Source organism: Schistocerca cancellata, chromosome 1 (genome assembly GCF_023864275.1).
Source record: "Schistocerca cancellata isolate TAMUIC-IGC-003103 chromosome 1, iqSchCanc2.1, whole genome shotgun sequence".
Lineage (NCBI taxonomy): Eukaryota > Metazoa > Arthropoda > Insecta > Orthoptera > Acrididae > Schistocerca > Schistocerca cancellata.
In genome coordinates this window covers 1,032,073,556-1,032,098,057 of record NC_064626.1, presented here as the reverse complement: position 1 = coordinate 1,032,098,057, position 24,502 = coordinate 1,032,073,556, and the positions used below count along the sequence as shown (strand labels likewise).

General features: G+C 40.8%; 1 protein-coding gene across 1 annotated transcript in view; it reads left to right on the top strand.

The window, feature by feature from the left end:
• Positions 1 to 24,502, top strand: part of LOC126089526 (tectonin beta-propeller repeat-containing protein) — a 235,915-nt gene that overhangs the window by 137,538 nt on the left and 73,875 nt on the right. Inside the window, exons 11-12 of the mRNA XM_049906916.1 lie at positions 7,524 to 7,683; positions 20,868 to 21,033. Coding sequence (XP_049762873.1) covers positions 7,524 to 7,683; positions 20,868 to 21,033 — 326 coding nt within the window. The remainder of the gene's footprint in view (positions 1 to 7,523; positions 7,684 to 20,867; positions 21,034 to 24,502) is intronic.

Sequence of the window (24,502 nt, the reverse complement as noted above, 5' to 3'; positions counted from 1 at the left end):
GGAGTAGCTGTAGTTATGATGATAGCTGATAGTGTTTATAGGTGTGTTGAACCTTTACTTCTAGTTCTTAGTGCCCTGAATCCACAAACATGTAAACTTCAGGCCACACTAATATTATCCTTAGATGGGAGGGCATTCAGTACTAATTCAGTTTCAAGTAGTTCCACTTCAACACTTGATGTAAGAGATTGAACCCTGAGAAGTATATGTTTCTGCTGTTTTGCTGCTTCCTGAGATGTCCGTACATGTGCTGATTCTGTTGCTGCTATTTTGGAAGCTAGAGTACCTATGACTCTGTTAAATGATTCAATATTATGCTACAGTATTGTGTTGAATTTTCTATTTCTGTGTATCCTGTGGGTAGTGGAGTCATCCCTCTTTTGGTTGTCATCTTTTATCTGGTTTACTTTGATGAAAAATGTACTATTTTTGTAAACTTGTTCAATGATAATGACTGCTCGTGATATTTTGTGAGATCATATGTCATATGTTCTTGTTATAAAAACCTTCATATGTGTTGTTTTCTAATGCTTACCTCAAAGCTCTAAAGCTGACTTGCCCCAATCCTGTGAACATCATAAGCACACTGTACAAAAATGTTTCCCCCTCCCCCTTTGCAATTTGATGAAGAAGAAAGTCTGCAAGTATCCTCGGGCATGCCATATACAGCTGAAGCCACTCGTACATGATTTGGATCCCATTTAGCCACCAAATTGTGTGGATGTTGATTGCTATGTTTCACCCACTCTTCAAAATAGTGCCAGACATTTTGAGTGGGATTAAGATTAGATGATTTAGCAGGCCATTCAGGGCACTACATGTTGCCCGAGAGTCCATAAAACCAGGAACACACATTGCAGGTCAATGAATAAGACTGTTGTCAACTTGGAAGATGAGAGTGTCTGCAGCCTACTCTTCGTGAAGATATAGAATAAAGGGCAACTTTGGATCACCTAGAATGTTGAAATAAATACCATGGTTCATGCTCATGGGAGTGTGAAATAGTGGGACTCAATTTATGATATGAAAACTCCTCAAAATATTACAGAATCGCCTATGGCTTGAACTATACCTTCCTTGTACACTACTGTTAAAATCCCTCTTTGGGATACTGGTGCAGTCATCACATTGCATCATTTGAAAAGAGGCACAATTGTGACTCATCAGACCACACTACACACCTCCAGACAGCTACAGCCCAGTTTCTTTGTTTGTTTGGCTCAGTGAAGACAGGAAGCTTTATGTGCTGCTATGAGAAATGGGATTTTGCAAGGTACCCAACTCCAGATGCCCATTGCGTGGACTTCCATATGCAGTGTACACTCAGAATGAGAATGATCTACATTGATTGACAGCAGCAGTTTTTTTTGTGTTTGAAACCAATTATGATTGGCAAGGCATAGCCCTCATCTTCAGTGCTGTCACTTAGGAACTTCTTAAGACCACTGTTTTTACATCATGTTCCATGGAAGTTAATGGCACAGTATTCCTTGTAACCAGATTGGACAGTTGGCATTGCTACACCAGCAAATTAGACAGCTTCATTATGGTGTGGTCATTGGCACATCTACTCACAATAGCTCCTTCTGCCATCGTGTTGTACCTCCACATTGACCCATCTTACTGTACTGATTCCATAAAACTGATCGGCACATACGTAACACTTTGCTACCATGACGTATGTTGGAGGTGGAGGATCTCATGGCCAGCTAGTAGATTAGATTAGATTAATACTAGTTCCATGGATCATGAATACGATATTTCGTAATGATGTGGAATGAGTCAAATTTTCCAATACATGACATAATTAAGTTAATTTAACAACATAATTAAGTTAATATAATTGGTTCTAAAGTGCTTCAAAGTGGTCAGTGTGCTCTGGTAAGGGGATGACTAATATTTTTCCAGTTAGTTTATTGGTAGCAATTACAGCACTGCAAGCAATGCTAGCTCCAGACTACTGTGTTTGTTTGCGACTGCCATAATCTCTTGCAGAACGCAACAGATTTCACAAATTCAGTAACATGTCGACCATCACCCTCTATAACCCTGGGAGTTCAGTGACCTGGCCTTCATTTTAACCTTCCCCAACCTATCCCTTTTTCCTCCCCAAGGAAGGAACTATTAATTAGGAATTTTTAAGTTTATGTGTATCTATCTATTAGCAGTACTACATATTTCACTGTCTAAAGGTAGATATTAGGCAGTAAATCTGTCTCATAATTTACTAACAATATCATGAAAAGGATAGTTGCTACTCACCATATAGTTGAGATTCTAAGTTGCCAATAGGCACAACAGAAAGACTGTCAAGAAATGAACTTTTGATCAACAAGGCCCTCATTGGAAACAGAACACGCACCCACACACACCCATTATATATGACCACAGTCTCTGGCTGCTGTGAGTTTACACTGCGAGCAACAGCGTATGATGGGAGATGCAGCTGGGTGGTGGGTAAGGATGAGACTGCGGCAGGGCAGGGGAGGGATCGCAGGGTAGGGGTGGAGGACAGTAAAATGCTGCTTGTGGGAGCATACAGGGATGAGAGAGAGAGAGAGAGAGAGAGAGAGAGAGAGAGAGAGAGAGAGAGAGAGAGAAAGGCAGCTAGGTACAGTCGGGGAGGTTAGTTGTAGGGTGGGGAGGGTAAGAGGAAAAGGAGAGAGAGGCCTCTCCTTTTGCCCCACTCCCAAATTCAATCATGCAGGACTTGTTAAAGATCTTCTCTCCTTTTCTCTGTCTCTACAGTGGAAACACTTTTTCACCACCAATCCTACCAATCAGACTCAGTCAAAGACCAATGTTGAACACTCATTATCAGAATGCAACAAACAATGCATGGCACAGGACAATAATGCATTTTGTGCTTACAGTGATGGAAATACCTATAACAAAGAGAATGACACTTATCAGATCAAAGAAAAATAAGCAATCAATTCAAACCAGGTCCGAGTGTCTGACGCATAGCAATGACTACCTGGTAAAGCGTAACTGCTAAGCTTACCACAGTCACCAAACTACTGTAGTAGCTGTATCGTCATTCATTCGACCTAAATTGTGTCTCATATTACAATGGACCAACTTTGTTTCAGTTTGGAGGTGCGGTCTAAAACGTTTTTCACTCTTGAATTTTGAGTCTCAAATTTCAGGTGCGGCTTAGATTCGGGGAAATTTTTTTCCCTTGATTTCGAGTCTCATTTTTCAGGTGCGGCTTAGATTCGAGTGCGGCTTAGATTCGAGTAAGTACGGTACCTTTCATACAGCGTGGTCACCCATGGCCATTACATCTGTAATGACAAGGGGTCTCTCACAAAATACATGAGGGTCTCGCTGAGGCCTTCAAAGACCGTAATTACTTTCCCAACCTTGTAAGAAACCAGATCTCCCGTGCCTTATCTCTCCAGTCACCCACCACTTCCCAAAGTCGCACCGGCCAGCCACAGAGGAGCATTCCTCTCATGACACTGCAACATCCAGAACTGGAGCAACTGAATAATATTCTTCATCAGGGTTTGGACTAGCTCTCATCGTGCTCTGAAATGAGGAATGTCCTACCCACTATACCTCCCACCCCTCCCACGGTGGGATTCTGCTGCCCAACGAACCTACACAATGTTCTTGTCCATCCCTACACAACTCCGGCTCCCAAAACCATGCCTCATGGCTCATATCCCTGTAAAAGATGTAGATGCAAGACCTGTATAATACATCCCTCCCACCACCACCTACTCCAGTCCAGTCACAAGCATCACCTATACCATCAAAGGCCTGTGGAACCAATCATGTGATATACAAGCTAAGCTGCAACCAGTGTGCTGCATTCTATGTGGGCGTGACAAACAACAAGCTTTCTGTCTGCATGAATGGCCACAGACAAACTGTGACCAAGAAATAGCTGGACCAACCCCGTTGCTGAGTATGCCATTCAACCCAACATTCTTCACTTCAGTGACCGATTCACAGCCTGTGCCATCTGGATCCTTCCCACCAAACCAACTTTTCTGAACTGAGTAGGTGTGGGAACTCTCCCTGCAATATATCCTACATTCCTGTAACCTTCCTGGCCTCAACCTTTGTTAGTCTTTGTCCTTACTCTCTAGCCCCTTCTCTGTTCCCATTCCAGCACCACACAGTCCCCCATTCCAGCAAAGCACCTACAGTCTTTTTACCTCTCTCTTTATTTTTCTGCTAACCCTCCCCTGTCCCCCGTCTGACCTCCTGACTGCACCTAGCTGTCCTACCCTCTCTCTGCCTTGTCCCTGTTTGCTCATACAAGCAACACTTTTCCATCCCCCACTCCTACCTTGTCATACCCTCTCTCCGCCTTGTCCCTTTATGCTCCCACAAGCAATGCTTTACCACCCCCCACCCCTAACCTGCTATCCCTACCCCTCCCCAACCCAGCCGCATTCTTACTCCCACCACCCAGTTGTGTCTCCCATCATGCGCTGCTGCACACAGTGTGGCCTCAGCAGCCAGAGACTGTGGTCGTGTGTGTGTGTGTGTGTGTGTGTGTGTGTGTGTGTGTGTGTGTGTCCGATGAAGGCATTGTTGGCTGAAAGCTCATTTTCTGACAGTCTCTTCTTGTGCCTATCCGTGATTTCGCATGTCCATTAAATGGTGAGTAGTAACTATATTGCTACATTCCATTCTGGATTTTCGATAATGTTTTAACACTTAGATATCGCCTGAAGATAAGTGTTGGCCAGTAAATCGGTCTCATAATTTATTAACATTTAGAGATTTTGTTTCTTCTTCGTAATCATGGCTAGGAATTTTCTATGCCTATCAGGGAAGAAATAAAAAGTCCCAGTAAAATCCTATGTACCATTTGAAGACTAGTTGCTATTTTCCAATGATATTTGTTGTTTACACCTTTATTGCACTTGCAAACACTTCAAATCAGTTGTATGACAGTTTTTGATGTTACTAAGCAACAGTCACACAACAGTTTTTAAATTTACACACCACCATTTGACTGTATTGCTGTTTATTTAATTATGATCTAGGTTACAGCCTTTTATGCCATTTTTGAGTGATTGAGTTGTCATTAACGTATATTGCAGGACATCAAGTTCAAAATTTGCCATAAATTAGGAAACATATTGGCTCCCCATGAAATGCCAGATGTAAAAATCACCATCTTGTAAAAAGATCAGTAAATAAGAGTGGGTGCACATCATATTTAGGAAACCTAGGCTTTCAGTGAAAATGGACCAGTGAACCACTGTTATTTCCTGCATGTTTAGCTTCACTTTCATTTTTATGCTGTCAGTGAATAAAGGTGTTTTAAATAAAAACTTTTTTTTGTTAAATGCTATCCACATCTCTAATATAAATTGCCGGGGAAGAAATTAGTACATCTGGTAATACAACGTCAATTTTGATCCAATGAGGGCATAAACCACCTGGATGATAATAGATGTACTGATAATGGTTTCGATGTTGTTCATCAACAGATAGCATAATGGAATAGTTACCAGAACACCATTTGTGTCTACCATTTAATAGGGAATGCTTATGATCAGAAGACTCGATGTTGTGGAAACATGTGAAGCAACTGAGCAAGTCCGAAACGGCTCAAATTGTGGCCTTCTGAGTGCTGGGATGGTCCTTTCGGAGAATTGCCACACAAGTTGGATGTGCTATGTTAGTTTTGCAATGATGGTGGTATCAGTAGTCATGTGACATTCTCCACCCATGGATGAGGTTCTGGATGTCCCTGTAGCTCTGACACTCACCAGGATCATAGTATTGTAAGAGCAGCAGTGGCTGAGCTTACAGCTATGACAGCACATTGAGCCCAGATGTGTCAACATGAACTGTTGCAAACCGGCTTTCGGCAGTGGGATTGTGGGCATGCACACCTCTAGTCTGTCTTCCACTAATGCCATAGCATGGACATGGACAGCTCGACTGGTGCTGTCAGATGATCACTTGGAAGATGGAATGGTGCACTATGGTCTTCAGAGATGAAAACAGATCCTACCTGTATGCAAGTCATTTTCATTTTCACGTATGACGTAGACCTGATGACTACATCATTTAGAGTGCATTTTCCCAAGACATGCATTTGCCCCAGTCCAGGTTTTATGATCTGAGGTGCAATAAGTTACAACTTTAATTTACCTTTGATGTTTCTGGAGGGTATGCTAACCAGCACTCAATACGTGCAAAATGTTGTTTGACTCGTGCTTTTGCCACTCTTGCAACAGGAAGGTCATGTGTCGTTCCAACAGGATAATGCTTGCCCACGCACTGACCTTGAAACTCAACATGCTCTGCAGACATGCAACAACTTTTCTGGCCAGTACAATCTCCAGACTTGTCTCCAACGGGGCATGTGTGTAATATGATGGGACGATTAGTGACCAGCACGACTCATCAACCAACAACTGTTACAACAACATAAACAGGTCGAGCAGGCATGGCATAACATATCCCAGGCTGTGTTCACCAATTGTACAATCAACTGGATGCCAGAGTTGACACCTGCGTTGCTGCCCATGGAGGCTACACCATATATTAATATGAGTGTTTCGGCATGGTGTCTGGTACCTCAGAAATGCATTTGCTATGGATCTGTAAATGTAATTATTTTATTTAAGCCATATGCATTGTTGCAACAATAAATCTTGAGTGGATTGTAAAGCTCTCAAAGGGTGTACAACTTTATTTTTTTCTTAGTAGTGTGTTTATAGAAATTAATTTTTCACCATATACCTTTTGTTAATGAGTAATGCTTTATTTATGACTAGTATGCAAATGTTAGACCTATTGATATACATTGTACAACTATGAAAGATCTTCATTACTATGTTATGTGGATAACAAGTGGCAGCACTACAGGCTTTGATGTAAATTTTCTTGATCTGGACAACTTAACTTGGATCTGATGTTTCATGTTTTAATCTATCAGACTAAGATGTTTTTATTTTAAAGTGTTCGTACACAACTTGAAAATTTCCTATCAAAATTAGCTGTCAGTAAAGAATTATTCACTTATAGCAACTTAGCTTATGGTGGTAACATAAATTTCTTTGATTATTTTACTTAGTTTCAGTTTTTCTCGAGGTTTTGCATCAGCAGCTGTATTGTTACATTTGCAGTTTATTCTTAAATTGAGAGACTCCCCAGTCATTTTCTGTTTTCAGTGTTGTACATTTTTGTGCAGTGAATATTTTGTTTTTAAGTGTAGAATCACCATTCCACTAGAAACAAGCAGCTCATTCATGCAACATGAAAAGAAACAAGGAACAGCTCATAACTGTTACATTCTTTAAAAGAAAAGTAGATGAGTATGATGGTGAGGAAGGTGAGAGAAACAACAAGAATAGGGGATGGTGGAGGAAGAAGATGCTGGGAAAAATAGGGTAGGAGAAACACAAAAATTCTGAGAAACACAGAGAATCTTATATGTGGATGTTATATGTGCTAAAGAGAAGAACCATAACTTCAGTCTATTAATTGTTGCTAAGGTATATCTTGTAGTTAAATTTTTTAAATTTATAATGTTATTTTAGATCATCTTGGGTGAAAACTGGAGATGCCAGATGCATGTTGAAGGAGACAAACTACCAACTTGAAGACTGTGTATTAGAACTGGAATGGATTGGTGGAGATTTGGGAACATTGGAGTCTGGAACATTCACCATAATGTCTCCTGAGAAGAATCAAACAAAGGTAGATGATACTTGCTGAGTGAGACAGTAGGCTTTTTCAGTACATCTTGCTGAACAAATCTGCTCAGATTATTAGCTGAGCAAGATGTCGACTTGATGCTCAAGACAATACTGCTGGTTGATAACCTGAGAAGATTTCATCAGAGTTTACTGTTTACTACTACAACAAGGAATTATTGATATTTATAATTAATCAAAAAATGTTAAAAGTCACAAAGGACATAACATTAGTGATAAAAATCTACATCATTGTATTTCTGAAAATTTGCGGTTGTTTCACGTGTTCAGTTAAGGCTGCTTAAATTGATAACTATTAATCCTCAGCCAGTTTCATCCATGTGCACTGTTGTGGGGTCATGGGACTAGTCAAATGTTTTGATGTTTTCTAGGATGTAGATCTGAGTTTTTGTTAGACTTCACCACACCTAGCAGAACAGAATGCACAACCACATTTTTTAAACACCCCGTATGTCTCTCTTCATTCAGTTGTTATCTTACATTAAATTTAACAGGATGACTGTGAATGCTGAAGAAGGAACGTCCTCTCCTTTCAGGAGTAAAAACTTTTGCGGGGCCCTATAAGAAAATTAAGAGTGAGATTAAGCAAGGGAAATGGCAGGCAACAACAATGCCCTATTTTTTCCACAGAATTGCACAGCAGTTAGCGTCACTGGCTGGTGTGCTGCAGTTCACCAGTTCAAATTTGTCATTTAGTATTTATCAGTTCTGAGAGGTTATTATAAATAGCTGTACTGTCCATTCACCAGTCCAATTCTGCTGTGGCTGTATGTTGGTGTTCATAATAAATATACTTTCAGTGCTAACAGGGAGAGGTCCCCTCTGATGGGACTGACTTTTTGAAACCATCTATACTGTGATATAGTTTAAGGTCTCAGATATAACACCGTGCAACCATTCTCCCTGATGCACCCTCTCTTACAAGTAATTGACAGAAAAAAAAGGGAACTGTACAGAATAGTGTGATGGTTACTGTACAGTCCTCACACACAAAAAGGCTGTAGGTTGTTGTCAGGTGCTTTGAATTTTATTGTTTGCAGATCTTTATCAAAAGGTCTTTGATCATTATTTATATTCAATTAATTGGTTTAAATGTAATTTTTTAATTTCTGTTGCTTTGTTGTGTCACTTTAACCATAATAATAAATTTTCCATTTGCTCTTATTTTTCTTTCTATCAGTCTTCTTCCACTTGAAATCTTTGTGTGTAATCTTAACTATTTTTGTATATCAACTTGGATATACTTTATTCCCTTTTATCATCCTGTATTTTCATTCCTGTTATTGAATTCATTATTTCTATTCCTCATTTACTTCATCGTTTCTGTAGTTTAAATCTTCACTGCCTTATTTTGTCCATTGTGCAATAAGAATTTATGTTTTAAATGTTTGTATGACAGTTACTGTCTAAAGAAATTTGTATCTTGTAATGAAAAATATGTTTTTGACACCATTGTACAGTCAGTATAATAGATAATTTCATCTTATATTTTTGAACTGATAGGTAGACATTTCAAAATGTTTAAATATTATGATGGATAAATAAAAATAAGTAATTTCACATGCACAAAGATTCCAAGAGGAAAAAGAATGATACGAAGAAAAATGAGGGCAAATGGAAAAGTTAATATGATGATTAAAATGATGTGATAAAGGAATAGAAATAAAAAATTATATTTAAGCCATTTAATTAAATAAAACTAAGGTCAAATTCATTTCAATAAAGGCATATAAATAAAAAAATTTAAAGAACCTGACAAAATTCTGGACTATGTGTCAACCAATACACTAAGCAACTGGTCTGTATAGCATTTTCTTTTCAAAGCTGTAGAGCATCATGCAGAATTCCAATACTGTTTTTTTTGTTAATTACTCATAAACAAATGCCAACCAAATTGCAGGAGATGATACATGAGACCTTAACCTACATCACTGTGTAGATGGTTTCAAAAAGTCTATCCCACCACTGGGGACCTCTCCTTGTAAGTGTTGTAATGTTGCAGATTTGGACTTGATAGTGGTTACAACTTGATGATGTTGCAACTATAAGCATACATGCTAGTTAGGTAAATGAAAGATAATGAAAGGAATGCAACAACCAAGCAAATTTTACTTCTATTAACTCAAATACAGTACTGTGTACTGTGATTTTGTTAGTGAATGTAATTATGTGAAAATGGTTTTTCCTGGTTTCAAAGCTAAAGGAACCCCATCTGATGACGAATCCTGGTTAGGATGAAGTGATGTTTGAAAGAGACCAACTTTCCAAGAACTCCAAATAAAAACTGCACAAATTATGCTAACCATTCTCTTAAAAGTCTTGGTGATTTTGCCAACTGAATTGCCATGAATTTGACTGGGCGCCACTTGGAATTTGACGTGAGAAATCCCAGGATTTGAGAGTAGAGTACTGACTTAATTCATATAAGGTGCCCACTAAAAAATTTGGTCAAATCAGCCCAATTGAAATAATTATGTTTTCATCTTCTATGAAAGTGCACACCACCACAGTTAGTTATGTGTTCCATTGATCAATCTCACATTAATTGTTGTGATGTTAAATGTGTCAAGTGCATAACAAATGCACACCCAACCCATTCCCTTAAATGGCAAAAAATGCATATATTATACCTATGGATTTATTTATTCCTATTCAAGAATTTATGTGTGGTATAGAAATAGTTGTCAAGGAGATATATGATTTCACTTTATTTTTGAAACTATTACTGCTGTCTTTCAGACATTTTATTTCATCTGGTAATTTATTGAAAAATCTTACAGCGGCATATTTTACCATTTTCTGTGCCAATGTTAGGATAACTAGAGAATAGTGTAAGTCTTCCTTTCTTCTGGTATTATAATCATGAATATCGCTGTTGTTTTGAAACTGGTCCATGTTGTTGAGAACAAATTTCGTTATTGAGTAAAAGTACTGTGAGGCTGTTGTAAGAATTCCTAACCTTTTAAACAGATGCCTACAAGACGTATGACTTTGAGCCCCACACATTATTCTAAACACTTTCTTTTGAACAGTGAATACTTTTTGCCTAATTGTTGAGTAACCCCAAAATATTATTCCGTATGACATCAGAGAGTAAAAGTATGCAAAGTATGTTAGCTTACTAATTTCTGTATCCTCAAAATTGGGAATTATTCTGATTGCAGAAGTTGCTGAACCTAGTCACTTTACGAGATCCAAAATATGAATTTTTCAACTAAGATTCTCATCTATATGTACACCAAAAAACTTAGTATGCTGTACCCTGGCTATATTTGTTGAAGGAACTGTACTCCTTGCGTAGAAAATTGGATGTACTGTGTTTTTTCAAAGTTCAGAGCAAGCCCATTCACAGAAAACCAGTTAATAACTTTTCCAAATACATTTTTTATCATTTTCTATTGGAGTTTCTTTTACTGGATTAATAATGATGTTTGTATCATCAGCAAACAGTGTCAGTTTAGCTTCTTGTTTCAGATAAAAAGGGAGGTCATTCACATACATCAAGAAAAGAAGGCGACCCATGATTTCACACCAGTTAGAAGTGACAAACTTCCTTAAATCACTTAAACCATATAAAGAAAATTTTTTCCCTGTTCTATAGATATGACTTAAACCACTCATATACTGTTCCGTTTATGCCATAGAATTGTAGTTTCTGTAAAGTAATGCCATGGTTCACGCAGTCAAATGCTATGGATAAGTCACAGAAAATTCCTATTGGTGAGATTTTACTGTTGAAACTCTCTATTATGTGGGCAACAAAATTGTATATTGCTCTCAGAGGAACAGCATTTTTGAAATCCGAACAGTGATTTACTAAGTATCCCATTACTGTTGAGATGGCTAACCACTCTCGAGTATGTTACTTTCTCGATGATTTTTGAAAATGCTGTAAGGAAGGATACTGGTGAGTATTTATTGACATCTGTGGTGTCCCCTTTTTTGCAGATTGACTTGACAATGGCATATTTTAACCTGTCTGGGAATATACTTTTAGTTAGTGATGCATTACATATGTGATTCAGAACATCAGTTGTAATGTCTCCACATTGTTTTAATATCTTGTTAGAGACATCATATATTCCAACAGAACATTTATTTTTCAAAGATTTAATGATTTTCCTTATTTCACAAGAGATTGTGTTGTGACTCGCCGATCATTCAAAGTGCCGCTGCGCAATTACGCGCATCCTCTACGTGCGGCGCTGTCTGCCAGCCATGCAGCAGCGTCCGCTAGACTGGCACTCAGTGCTCATTCGAATGCTAACGTGTACTCATGTCTTACTTGTCAACTTACTCTGTGACTTATATGTGTTGTTGTGTCGTTCCGAAATATATGTGTTAAACTTGAAGTTCTAACAATTGGCGACGAGGTAGTGGATTTTTCCTTTTCACCTTTGACTCACAGGATTCCATGGCTACTGTCGAGCAACTATTGCAAAATCTCCTTGAACAGCAAACGCTTCTAACAGCGGCGATTCGCGATTTCGTTGCGGCGTCAAATGCGGGGCGTTTCTCGTCGTTGGCTATACCTCCTTTTCCTCCTTACGACGAGACGGCGGAAGACTGGTCTGATTATGAAAAACGTCTTCGACAGCACTTCTTGGCATTTCATGTCACGGACGAACAACCATGTAAGTCTCTGTTCCTTTCCTGGATTTCACCTCAAATGTATCGGTTGTTGTCGCAATTGGCTCCTTTGAAGGATCCTGCGTCTTTGTCCTTTGCTGAAATGTGCTCACTTCTGTCTGTCTATTTTCAAAAGCAAACGCATGTGGTAGCCTCTCATGTTGCCTTTTATCGTTGTCAAAAACAACCAAATCAATCCTATCACGCTTGGGCTGCTGAACTTCACGGCCTCAGTCGAAAGTGTCAATTTGTTACTGACGTTCACAAAGAATCCTATGCCGATTCCATGGTACGGGATGCTATTATCCGGTCGGCGCCCAACAAAGAAGTTCGGCAACGTGCCCTTCAGTTGGCGAATCCGACTCTAGATGAAGTTCTCTCCATTGCACAGTCTTTTGAAATTTCTCGCGCCGCTGGGGCGCAAATAGAGGCGTGGGGTGATATCGGGGAAATATAACCTCTGTGCGCTGTTGACTAAGCGTGCAGCACGTCCCGGCTGGCCGACGTGGCCCCGCAGCCTCGGCCTAGCCGTAAACAACCCGCTAAGAAACTGCAGCAAAACCCCCGGCAACTTCCTTCATGTCCACGGTGTTTTACGAAACATTCACGCGAGGATTGTCCCCAACGTTGGGCTGTGTGTCACAATTGCAAAAAGAAAGGTCATGTGTCTTCCGTTTGCAAATCCGACCGCATACATGATGTTCATGAACATGACGCTGATTCTGATTCTGTGTTGTCTGTCAATTGCACTTCTTCCCTTTCAGGGAAGTTATTCCTCACTGTCCAAATCCATGGTTGAGATGTTGGCATGCAAGTGGATACCAGTTCTGCTGCCACTATAATTAATTCTCAGACGTATCTTCAGCTGGGTTCTCCACTCCTGTCCCCTGTCACTCGGCAATTACCGTCGTACAATAAACAGAAGATTTCTCTCTTGGGACAGTTTGATACTGAGGTATCTTACAAATCCGTGGTTCGCACTGTTGCCATATTTGTGGTCGACCAGAGCAACGCAGAAAATCTTTTTGGTTTCGATGCCTTTCGCGTTTTTGGGTTCTCCATAGATGACTCTGTCTATTGTCTCTGATGCTATTCCTTATGCTCTACTGGATTCCTTGTCGATGACATTTTTGTCCCTTTTTTCACCTGGGTTAGGCCGTGCAAACGACTTTGAAGCTCATATCACGCTCAAACCCACTGCTCGGCCTAAGTTTTTTTGGGCTCGGCCCATTCCTGTGGCCCTTCGTGATCGGGTAAAACAGGAGTTGGATCGTCTCACTGCTTCAGGGGTCTTGCTTCCTGTCACTTCCAGTGAGTGGTCCTCTCCTGTCATTGTAGTTGCTAAGCCAAATAGTGATATTCGTCTCTGTGGCGATTTCAAAGCCACTGTAAATGCTCAATGCCTCATTGACACTTACCCTATGTCCTGTCCTGAAGAACTGTTCACTAAACTTGCTGGAGGCCAGTATTTTTCTAAAATTGACCTGTCAGAAGCTTATCATCAACTTCCTCTCGACACTGATTCCTGGCAGTTTCTGGTCCTTAACACGCGTTTCGGTCTCTATCAATACCAACGCTTGCCATTCGGGGTTGCTAGCGCCCCTGCTCTCTTGGAACAATTATTGCTCACTGTCCCTGGGTGTATCAATTACATGGACGACATTGTTGTCACTGGCTCCACCACTGAAGAACATCTTCAAAATCTCCGCACACTTTTTCATGTCTTACAGACTGCTGGTCTTAAGTGTAATCTTCAGAAATCACAATTTTTTGAGGCATCTATCACGTACTTGGGGTTTCAACTCTCTCGGGATGGTATTCGTCCGCTTCAACAAACTGTCGTTGCGATCGATGCCCTTCCTCGCCCTACATCTGTTAAGGAACTGCAGGCCTTCTTGGGGAAAATAGCATACTATCACAAGTTTTTTCCGTCTGCGGCTTCGGTGGATCAGCCGTTGCATCGCCTGTTGCATAAAAACGTGCCTTTTCACTGGTCCGCGTCATGTGAAGCTGCTTTCCAGAAGTTGAAGACTATGCTGAAACAGGCCCCGTGCCTGGCTACTTATCAACCTGGCCAATATCTTGTTCTTACCACAGACGCCTCTCAATACGGGGTCGGTGCAGTCCTTGCGCACCGTTTTTCTGACGGTTCGGAACAACCCATTGCTTATGCCTCCAAAACGCTCACGGATGCCCAACAAAAGTATTCTCAAATTGAGAAAGAAGCTTTGGCCATCATTTATGCTCTTCATAAGTTTGGTGTTTTTCTCTATGGCTCAAAATTTCATCTTGTTACGGATCACAAACCACTTGTTTCCTTGTTTCATCCATCAACGTTACTTCCCGAAAAGGCTGCACACCGCCTCCAGCGTTGGGCTCTTTACTTGTCCCGTTTCAATTATGAGATTCATTTCTGGCCAACAGCTCAACATGGGAATGCTGATGCTCTGTCTCGCCTTCCCATGGGTCCTGATCAGGCATTCGATAGGGACGAACTTTTGTGTTTCCACCTGGATGTTGCCGAGCTGCAGGTTGTGGACGGGTTCCCCATCACTGGGGACAGGCTGGCGGCTGCTACGTGTTCTGACCCTACCCTCTCCCGGGTTTTACGCTGTATTGAGAAGGGTTGGCCAGATCGCCCGTCCGCTAAGACTTCTGATCCGTTGCGGAACTACTACACTTTGCGCTACTGCCTCACGGCTAGGGATGGTGTTATCCTCCTCTCCACTGACAATGCTTCGCTGCGTGTTGTGGTACCTGCGTCTTTGCATGCTTCGGTCTTGCGCCTCCTTCACCAAGGGCACTGGGGTGTGTCTCGCACAAAATCTCTGGCGCGCCGTCATGTGTACTGGCCTGGCATCGACTCTGAAATAGCACACATGGTCGCTGCCTGCGGCCCTTGTGCGTCACAGGCCGCTGCCCCGAAGTCATCTTTGTCACCGTGGCCTTCGCCTGAGAAGCCCTGGGAGCGCATTCATGCTGACTTTGCGGGACCCTTTTTAGGTACTTATTGGCTCCTCGTAATTGACGCCTACTCTAACTTTCCTTTCATTGTCCGTTGGACATCACCTACCATCGCGGCACCACCAGTGCTCTCGCCCACATTTTTTCTTTGGAAGGCCTCCCCTCTACTCTTGTTACTGATAATGGTCCGCAATTTGCCTCTTCCGAATTTGCGGATTTTTGTGCTCGTCACGGCGTTACGCATGTCACGGCCCCGCCGTTCCATCCACAATCCAACAGTGAGGCTGAACGACTGGTCCGCACATTTAAGGCTCAGATGCAGAAACTTCTGACTTCTTCTGCTGCTGATGATGTGCTTCTTCTCTTCTGTGGCCTCCCACCTCATGGCCGCGGGTGCCTTCACTTGGCCGGTTCACCGCCGACGACCTCGTCTGGGTACGAGGATATGGCAGGTGGCCAAAATGGAGCCCGGGCCGCATCTTAAGACACCGTGGCAGACGCCTGTATGAAATCCAGATGGACACGGGTGTTGTAGTGCATCATTCGGATCAGCTTCGGCCTCGGGTGCTAGCAACGCCTGTTCCGAATGCCGCCACACCACCTTTGGCTCTACTTGATGCTCGGGATCTTGGCATCTCTCAATACTCACAACGCAGCCCTCTCACCGTCATCGCGATGCCAGCACCAGAACGGACGCCACCAGGAGACGTGCCCATGCAGGAACCGGAGGACCATCCTCTGTCAGAGCAAATCTACTCGCCTCCTCCTCCAACGGACGCCGACACATCACCCATGTCTCCTGTCATATCAACTGGCCTTGCCGCAACGGGCAGATTGGTGCATGGGACCCCAGCAGATTCGACCCCCACGTCTCCTGTCATCTCGACCCATTATCATCGGGGACACTTCCGTCCGTACGGGAAGCCTCCTCCTCGAGACTTTACGGCGAGTCAAACAATGCCTATGGACGTTAGCCATCTCCAGGAAACCTCCATCAAGACCAGTGCAACAATTTCAAAGGGGGGAAAAGTGTTGTGACTCGCCGATCATTCAAAGTGCCGCTGCGCAATTACGTGCGTCCTGTATGTGCGGCGCTGTCTGCCAGCCATGCAGTAGCTGCGCCACCTAAGCGGCCAGCCGAGCAGCGGCCGCTAGACTGGGGCTCAGTGCTCATTCGAATGTTAACGTGTACACATGTCTTACTTGTCAACTTACTCTGTGACTCATATGTGTTGTTGTGTCGTTCTGAAATATATGTGTTAAACTTGAAGTTCTAACAGATTGTTAGGTGAAACTTAATCTAAGATTTCTCAAAACTGTCTCTTCCATGTACTGCTTGGCTTTTTCTTTTGAACTATTGTCACCAATTTTGTCACCTACAATTAAGAAATGGTTGTTAAATACATTAGCTACTTGTGTACTGTTGGTTTGGATGGTCTCATGCTCCTTAATAGCAATACTACCTTCTCCAGTGGTTACTTTCCCTGTCTCCCTTCTAACAACATTCCATATTGATTTAATTTTGTTGCCCAAGTTGTTAATTTCATCTCTAACACTTGTTTTTTGATTTTCTGACAACTTTTCTCAGTATGTTATAATAATTTTTATAATGTAAAATTGCTTCAGAGTCATTAATAATTCTTGCTGCCTCATGCAGTTTCTTTTTCTTTCTGAAGACACTTAAATACCCGTAGTAATCCAAGGTTTCTTTGAAAACTGTTTGGTGTTAAATTTAGTATTTTTTTGGGAAACAATGTTCAAAAATGGATATAAATTTATCAAGAAATATGTTGCATTTACCATTACCATTTGGCTCATTATATACATCTTCCCAATTAAATTTCTTATACTTTGTCTGAAATGCTCTATAGATACTGGGTTGAGCAACCTTACACTTTTACTTAATTGTTTCTGAACTGTACACCCTGCAAGGTTTTGTAAGTTAATCAGTTGTGAATTATGGGCTGATAATACATTTATCACAGGGAAAGCATGTGTTAATTTTACATCCTCTTGCTGTCCAAATAATTATCTATTAGAGTGCTACTGTCTTGAGCTACATGTGTAGGGAAATTGATCACTGATTCTAGGTTATAGTGCTTCTAGTTAGCTGTTCCTATCAGAATTATTTAGAAAGCTTACATTGAAATCATAGCTCCCACTCTCCTAATGGGGACCTGTACACTGTTGCTAATATCAACACTACATTATCTAGCTGTAGTTAGCTGTAGTTCACATGCACAAGTTTCAAAGTACTGATTGACACAAAATTTGCTTATTTCTACAGTTTTGTATTATACCCTTTTTTGTGTAAATGGCATCTTGTCCTTTATCCATTTTAGATCTGTAAGTGTAAGATCCTATATTATACCCATTTATACTGACACTTTTCATCCCCACAGTTAAATGATGATCAGACAGACAAAGTATATCAGTCACATTCCTGTTTTTGAGATCATCTAAACACACTAACAGTTCATCTAGCTAATTTTTTATTCCCTTGATATTTTAATGAAGTAAATTGATACTACACTTAGGTTTATCCCTATTTACTGTACACGAAGCTTCTTTTATTCTATTTTTCTTGATTGTTGTCTTTCTGGACTTTGCCTTTAACCTAGAAAAACCTTCTGCCTGGTACCATTAACAACAGGGATCATTCTTTGTGTGATATTGAATCACAGGCACTTTATTTTGTTTTATTTAAAATTTTTGTGGAATGGCCCCATATGTTGCAGTGTGGACAGCCTGCACATACATGCAGCCCTGCCAATGCACAACAACGTAGCCACTGTGCCATGCTCTCAAAAGTAAATTAGTAAGTTGCGGAAACCATCCGATGAAATTTGGAGTACACAACAAGTTTGAATGGGGCCTTAGAGCTAATCATGAAATGTAATGGTCACTGAAGTTAATGTGCAATGCAATTTTTTCTAAGTGAAGTTTTCAATATTATCTGTTTAGAAAGAAAAGGAACAAAGATTGATGTTTCACATCTTGTTGAGTTCATTAGGGATAGAGCACGAGCTTGGTGTGGATAATGATAAGGAAGAAAATTGTCCTTGGCCTTTTCAAAAGGACTAACTTGGCATTTGTTTTAATTGATTCAGGAAAATCATGGAAAACAAAACTGGGCGCTAAACAGAAGTTTGAACCCCAGCTCCTCCTGAATGTGACTCCTTTTTATGTGACCCTTTGAAGCACATGTGATTGCGTATTCAGTTGTGTTCTGTTCAGTTCTGTCCGGTGAGGTGGAGTCCAACAAGAACTCAAATCAGTGTTCTAGCATACATCAGTCCCATGTCCATGGAGAATATCAAGTGCAAGGGAACAGCCGTTGTCCAGATGAATGCACATAGAAGCAAGCAGCTTATGATTTGACAGAAAACAATCGAAGCAGCCCCATCTGACAGGAGAAGATCTTTCTCCTTCAGCATTCACAGTCATTTTATGAAATTTAATGTGAAACAATTGAGTGAAAAGAGATGTACAGGGCATTAAAAAAAAGTGTGTCCTGTTCCTACAGGAGGCAATGTTGGTCAAAACTGGAAGTAAAGTTCCTTTGATGATATGGCCAGATACCAATACCTGTTGTGATTTGGGCCACTCCATCCTCTCATTCCCGTCTGTCTGTTACACAGAAGTAGACACTTAGGCAGTGCTGCATGTGATTACCACACATCCTGACACTTCCTTCAGATCTTTGCAGTGACTGAAAAACTATTTCAGACACACCTGGCTCCATTGGAATTGTGTCACATGCAGTGGTCACACACCCCTGTACCATCTGGAAATTGTCGCTGGGTTGAGCATACACCAGTATAATTAAATGTCCCCACAACTGGATATGCAAGATTCAGTTCTGGTGAACAGGAAGACCATGCTACCAGACCTCCTCACCCATGAAACGTTGTGGTGAGTGTTGTCACACAATCTGTAGTAAAAGGGATGGTGCCTCATTGTGCACAAATCACAGTCAGCTTTCTGCAAGGGTAATATTCTCCAGTAGTGGTGGTAATTCATCACACATAAATCAGTGAAACTTTGCAGCTGTTAATCTTTTTAGCAGAGTATACAGACTTTTGTCACCAACATTTCCAGCACATACATTGATACTAAAGTGATCCTCATGACTCACCTCCAGACTGCTTGAGGATCTGCATCTGCTTACATGTGCATATTGTGGTAATTTATTGTGCTGTCTCTTCTGAATCCTCCCTCCAACACCAGATACTTTACATTACTCAGCACAAATAAAATGGCCCGTATCTCAACAGGTATTGGTTTCCGACATATAGCTAGTTTTCACCAATACTACCTCCTGTAGTAATATGGATCACTTTTTTTAAACACCCTGCATAATCCTGCACCTGGTTCGAGGAAGACAAGGTTGTTCTGAATTATGGATGTAATTTGTAAGACCAGAATATTCTCAGAGTTGGAAAATATCATTAAGAGATACGTATGGTAAGAAAAGTTCTAGCAAAATGTAATAATAAAAGTGTTGAGTTGTCAACAGCCTCACAAAAAAGAATGCAAACTTTGCTAGATTTTGGAAAAGTCCTTTAACGAGCTAAACTGCACCCCACCCCCATGCACACCCACAGGTGCATGTGCCCCCTACCCCACTCACCCACTCGCGCACACACACACACCTATGCAGCTACATTGAGATGTCTGAAAACTGGTGCTGGGGTTGCAGTTTGGCAGATGGACTGTGGTGAGGGGCTGTGTCAGGTGGAGTGGGTATAGGGATAAAGAGCCAGGAAGCAGGAAAAGGGATAGGGGATGGGTAACTGGTGGCTCGGAGGGCAGCAGGTGTGCAGGAGCAGAGGGGGAGGGGGGGGGGGGGAGGGGGCGAGGAGGAGGCAGTAGAGTGGGTGCAGAATATAGGACTGCGACACACAGGCACCAGAGCCAGTGAGTGTGTAGCATATAAGGATCTAAGGATCATGACATTGAGGTGTGTATTGGGAGGAGGTAACAGGACTGAAGAACGAGAGACTTCAGTTGAGAATGTGGGTGTATTTAGTGGGCAGAGATTGAGACCAGGAGGATTACAGGAGTAAAGGATGTGTTGCAAAGATAACCCACCCCACCAAACACAAACCCTCAACACCATCAAACTGCTGTGCTCCCATCCTGGCATTGTGTGTTTAGTCAGCATGTTTATGTACTCTAGCTCATTAAAGGCTCTGTCTAAAAGCTAGCAAAGTTTTCATTCTTTTTTGTGTGCCTGTCTACAACTCTACGCTTCTACTGTTGGTGACTGGTCTCCTTTACTTCTAAATTATTGAGAGATTAGTGACAAAGTTCCAAGTTGATGCCTAGTCTGGGGAATAGTTTTAATCTGTCTTGAGGTTTCTGTATTAAGCTGCATTCAAGTTTAAGAAGTATTATAAGGTGAATACTTATTTTTTATGACTATCTTGTATCCTGCAAATGGTAAATACTGTTACAGTTGATTAGGGAGATTTTAATCTATATAATAAATCTCTGTTGTTCGTAATAATAATTTTTCAGTTGTGTAAGTAAGAGGAATGACACTGAACTTTTGTAAATCTTTGTTTGCAGATTCAGTTCAGCTTATCAGAGATAACATGCATAGCATGCTGCAGTGAGCCTGCTCAACCACGAATAGTGATACACACTCCTGGTTTAACCAAAAGCTTAGCCGTTGTCAAACTGCAGTTCTGTGGTGATACCGACATGGAGGACTGGATGGCAAATCTAACATATGGTGAGAAGTTAAAGTAGCATTGAATCTTGTGTAGGCATAATTTCATTTGTGTTCAGTTATGTTTCAGGGTACTGGTTTCGTGTACAGACATTTGATAATTAACTATATGGTGTCCAAATAACTGACACTGCCAAGGAAATGATTTTCTGAAATCAGATTGTGGCTAGTTCTGATTATTCACTAGACTGGTAGATGTATCACGCATTTTCACTTGTTTCTTTTGTTCTTTTTTCTTTTTGTACATGCCATTCAGTGTGCAGGCTTGCAGTCTACAAATTTTTATTGCCAATCTTTAATTTATTATTGAGGAGATGTACATTACAATTTGTCAGAGAGAAAACTAGTATGCTTAAAGTAAACTCATTCAGATCAGTAGGATTTAAAAGGAATCTACTGCAGACCAACGCTTGGCACACAGAAACATACCATATAACAGAAAGCAGTATTCACTGTAGCTTTAGAGTTTGTGCTCTTTTTCTGTTAAAAGTACATCTCACCATGATTGTGGAAGGTTATGTTTGGGAATATGTGACTGTGTTTGTACTTAGAGCTTGAAAGCCATTGTGAATAATGCTTTCTGTTACATGCTACTATGCACCTCACATCGGTATGCTGTAGTGAGTTATGCATATTTCCATTCAGGAATTTCCCTTATTGTTAGATTTTTAAAGAATTTCCATATATATTATAAAAAATGTGTGTGTGTGTGTTTTTTTTCCACATCTCTTCGTAAACCACTGGAACAATTTCAACCAAACTTGGTAAACGTATTCCTTACTGTCAAACAATTGCTTTGGGGGTAAGAACTGCCTACCTATCGTAGTTCAGGAGATAAGACATCATAAACAATGAGCTTCATGAAAAACTGCCACATCATGCATGACATTTAAATATATTTCTTCTGTGACACTAACTGTATCCTCAGTAAATTTCGCAGGCAGTATCCACATATGATGCTAAACGCATGTAAAGAGTATGCCATGGTAGACACTCAGTTCAGGAAATATGATGTCATAAACACTGAGATGAGTGGAAAATTGGCACATTGTGCATGACATTTAAATTTATTACTTCTTTTCTAGTAACACTATTCACAGATCATTTTCAGACAGTATCCACATATAACGCTGAATGTACCTACAAAATTATACCGTTGTATGACACCTAGATCAGGAGACACGATGTCATAAACACTGAGATGTGTGCAAAACTGCCACATCATGCATGAAATTTAAATTTATTATGCCTTTGCTACAATCTATTCACAACATATTTTGTGGACAGACTCCACATATGCTGCTAAATGTACCTGCACAAATATATCATTGTATAAAAAGTAGTTCCAGAGATATGACATCATAAACACTGAGATATGGGAAAAAAATGCTGCATCATGCAGGAAGCTTTAATACATTTATTCTTTATTACTAAGGTACTACTACAGTCAAGTCAACTTAAGGAAATTCCTGATACCTGGCAGCACTTTTGAGAACTTTCAACTTCTAAACGCAAATGGCTGTAGGCAAAAACGACATCCATCTATGAAGCTATGAAGAGGCATTGCTGTAGAGACGTTTACAAAATTGCATTGTAGATAAGTGAAGCAGCTGCACCCAGCATACAGAAACTGTCTGGGCTCATGTTTCTTAATTTGGATACTGTGCTTATACATTTGTACATTGTGCATATGTTTGTAAATGACTTTTTCATAATATCAAAGGTGTTTTCACTTGTACATGGACATGAAATTTTTTTGATACTTCAGTACAAACATAGTTTTTTAGAAAATTGGCAAAATGAATACCTAGGCAATACTAGGTTTGTTTGTCAGCTAGTATATTCATACCACCTACATTCACTAAATAACTTTATTTACATCACACATTGTGTTATTTTGGATCCTGTGGAGCCATCTTCATGCACTTATTTTATTACAGTGTGAACATGTACCATTTTCTGTCTTTCAGGAATTAGTTTATGTTCCTACTTTTATTAAAAAAAAACTGTTGCTGCTGTAAGAAAAGTAATATCTGAAGATGGATTCAGAGGATGAAATGACATAGTGTGTGAAAGTTCATGGCAAATTAAAACCATGTGCCAGACTCGGATTTGAACCCGGGACTTTTACCTCTCATGGACAAATGCTGAACTTACTGAACTAAGCAGCTTTAATTCTGCTAGTATGTCATGTCTTATCTTCCAAACTTCATAGAAGTTATAAAGGTGTGACATAAAATCTCATAACATGCTAGCGACAGTTCTAGTAAATGTTTGTAGATCTGCAGTTAAGCTGGCTAGGTTACATAAAATGACATACAGCAGATTAAGAATGAAAGGTATCACAAGGACTAGAGTGTTATCAGTTGTGCACTTAATGTGAGATGGCAGACTATCAGAAGTTTTCCTGCAAATAACTCACAGGAATAGCACTCCTGGAAGAAAATACGTAATGGGGACATGGCTTAGCCACAGCATGGGGGATTATTTCCAGAATGAAATTTCATTTTGCAGTGGAGTGTGGATTGATATGAAACTTCGTGGCAGATTAAAGCTGTGTGCTGTACCAGGACTTGAATCCGGGTACTTGCCTTTCGTGGGCAAATGCCCTAACAACTGAGCTACCCAAGCAAGACTCAAGATCTGTTGTCACACAGGAAAACTTCTGTGAAGTTTGGGAGATATGGTCCTGGCAGAAGTAAATTTGTGTGAACAGATCTTGAGTCATGCTTGTGTAGCTCAGTTGACAGAGCACTTTCCCACAAAAGGAAAAGGTCCCATGGCTAAGTCCTGGTTTGGCACACAGTTTTAATCTGCCAGGAAGTTTCATATCAGTCAGAAACATGCTCCAGAGTGAAAATTTGTTCTGGAAACAGTCCCTCAGGCTGTGGCTAAGCCATATCTGTGCAATATCCTTTCTTACAAGAGTGCTAGTTCAGAAAGTTATGCAGGGGAACTTCTGTGGAGTTTTGGAAGGTAGGAGATGAGGTACTGGCAGAAGTAAAGCTGTAAGTAAGGGTCATGAGCTGTGCTCAGGTAGCTCAGTTAGTCGAGTACTTTTCCGTGAAAGGAAAAGGTCCTGTGTTCAAGTTCTGGTCTAGCATACAGTTTTACTCTGCCAGAAAGTTTCATATTAGTGAACAATCCACTGCAGAATAAAAATTCGCCGGCCGCAGTGGCCGTGCGGTTAAAGGCGCTGCAGTCTGGAACCGCAAGACCGCTACGGTCGCAGGTTTGAATCCTGCCTCAGGCATGGATGTTTGTGATGTCCTTAGGTTAGTTAGGTTTAACTAGTTCTAAGTTCTAGGGGACTAATGACCTCAGCAGTTGAGTCCCATAGTGCTCAGAGCCATTTGAACCATTTTTTTGAGTAAAAATTCATTTGTGCATAGTGTGTGATTTAAATTATGTTGTGATTAAAGGCAGTATTGCAGCATACAGTGCTGTTTATACTGTGAATGGAGGTGGGACT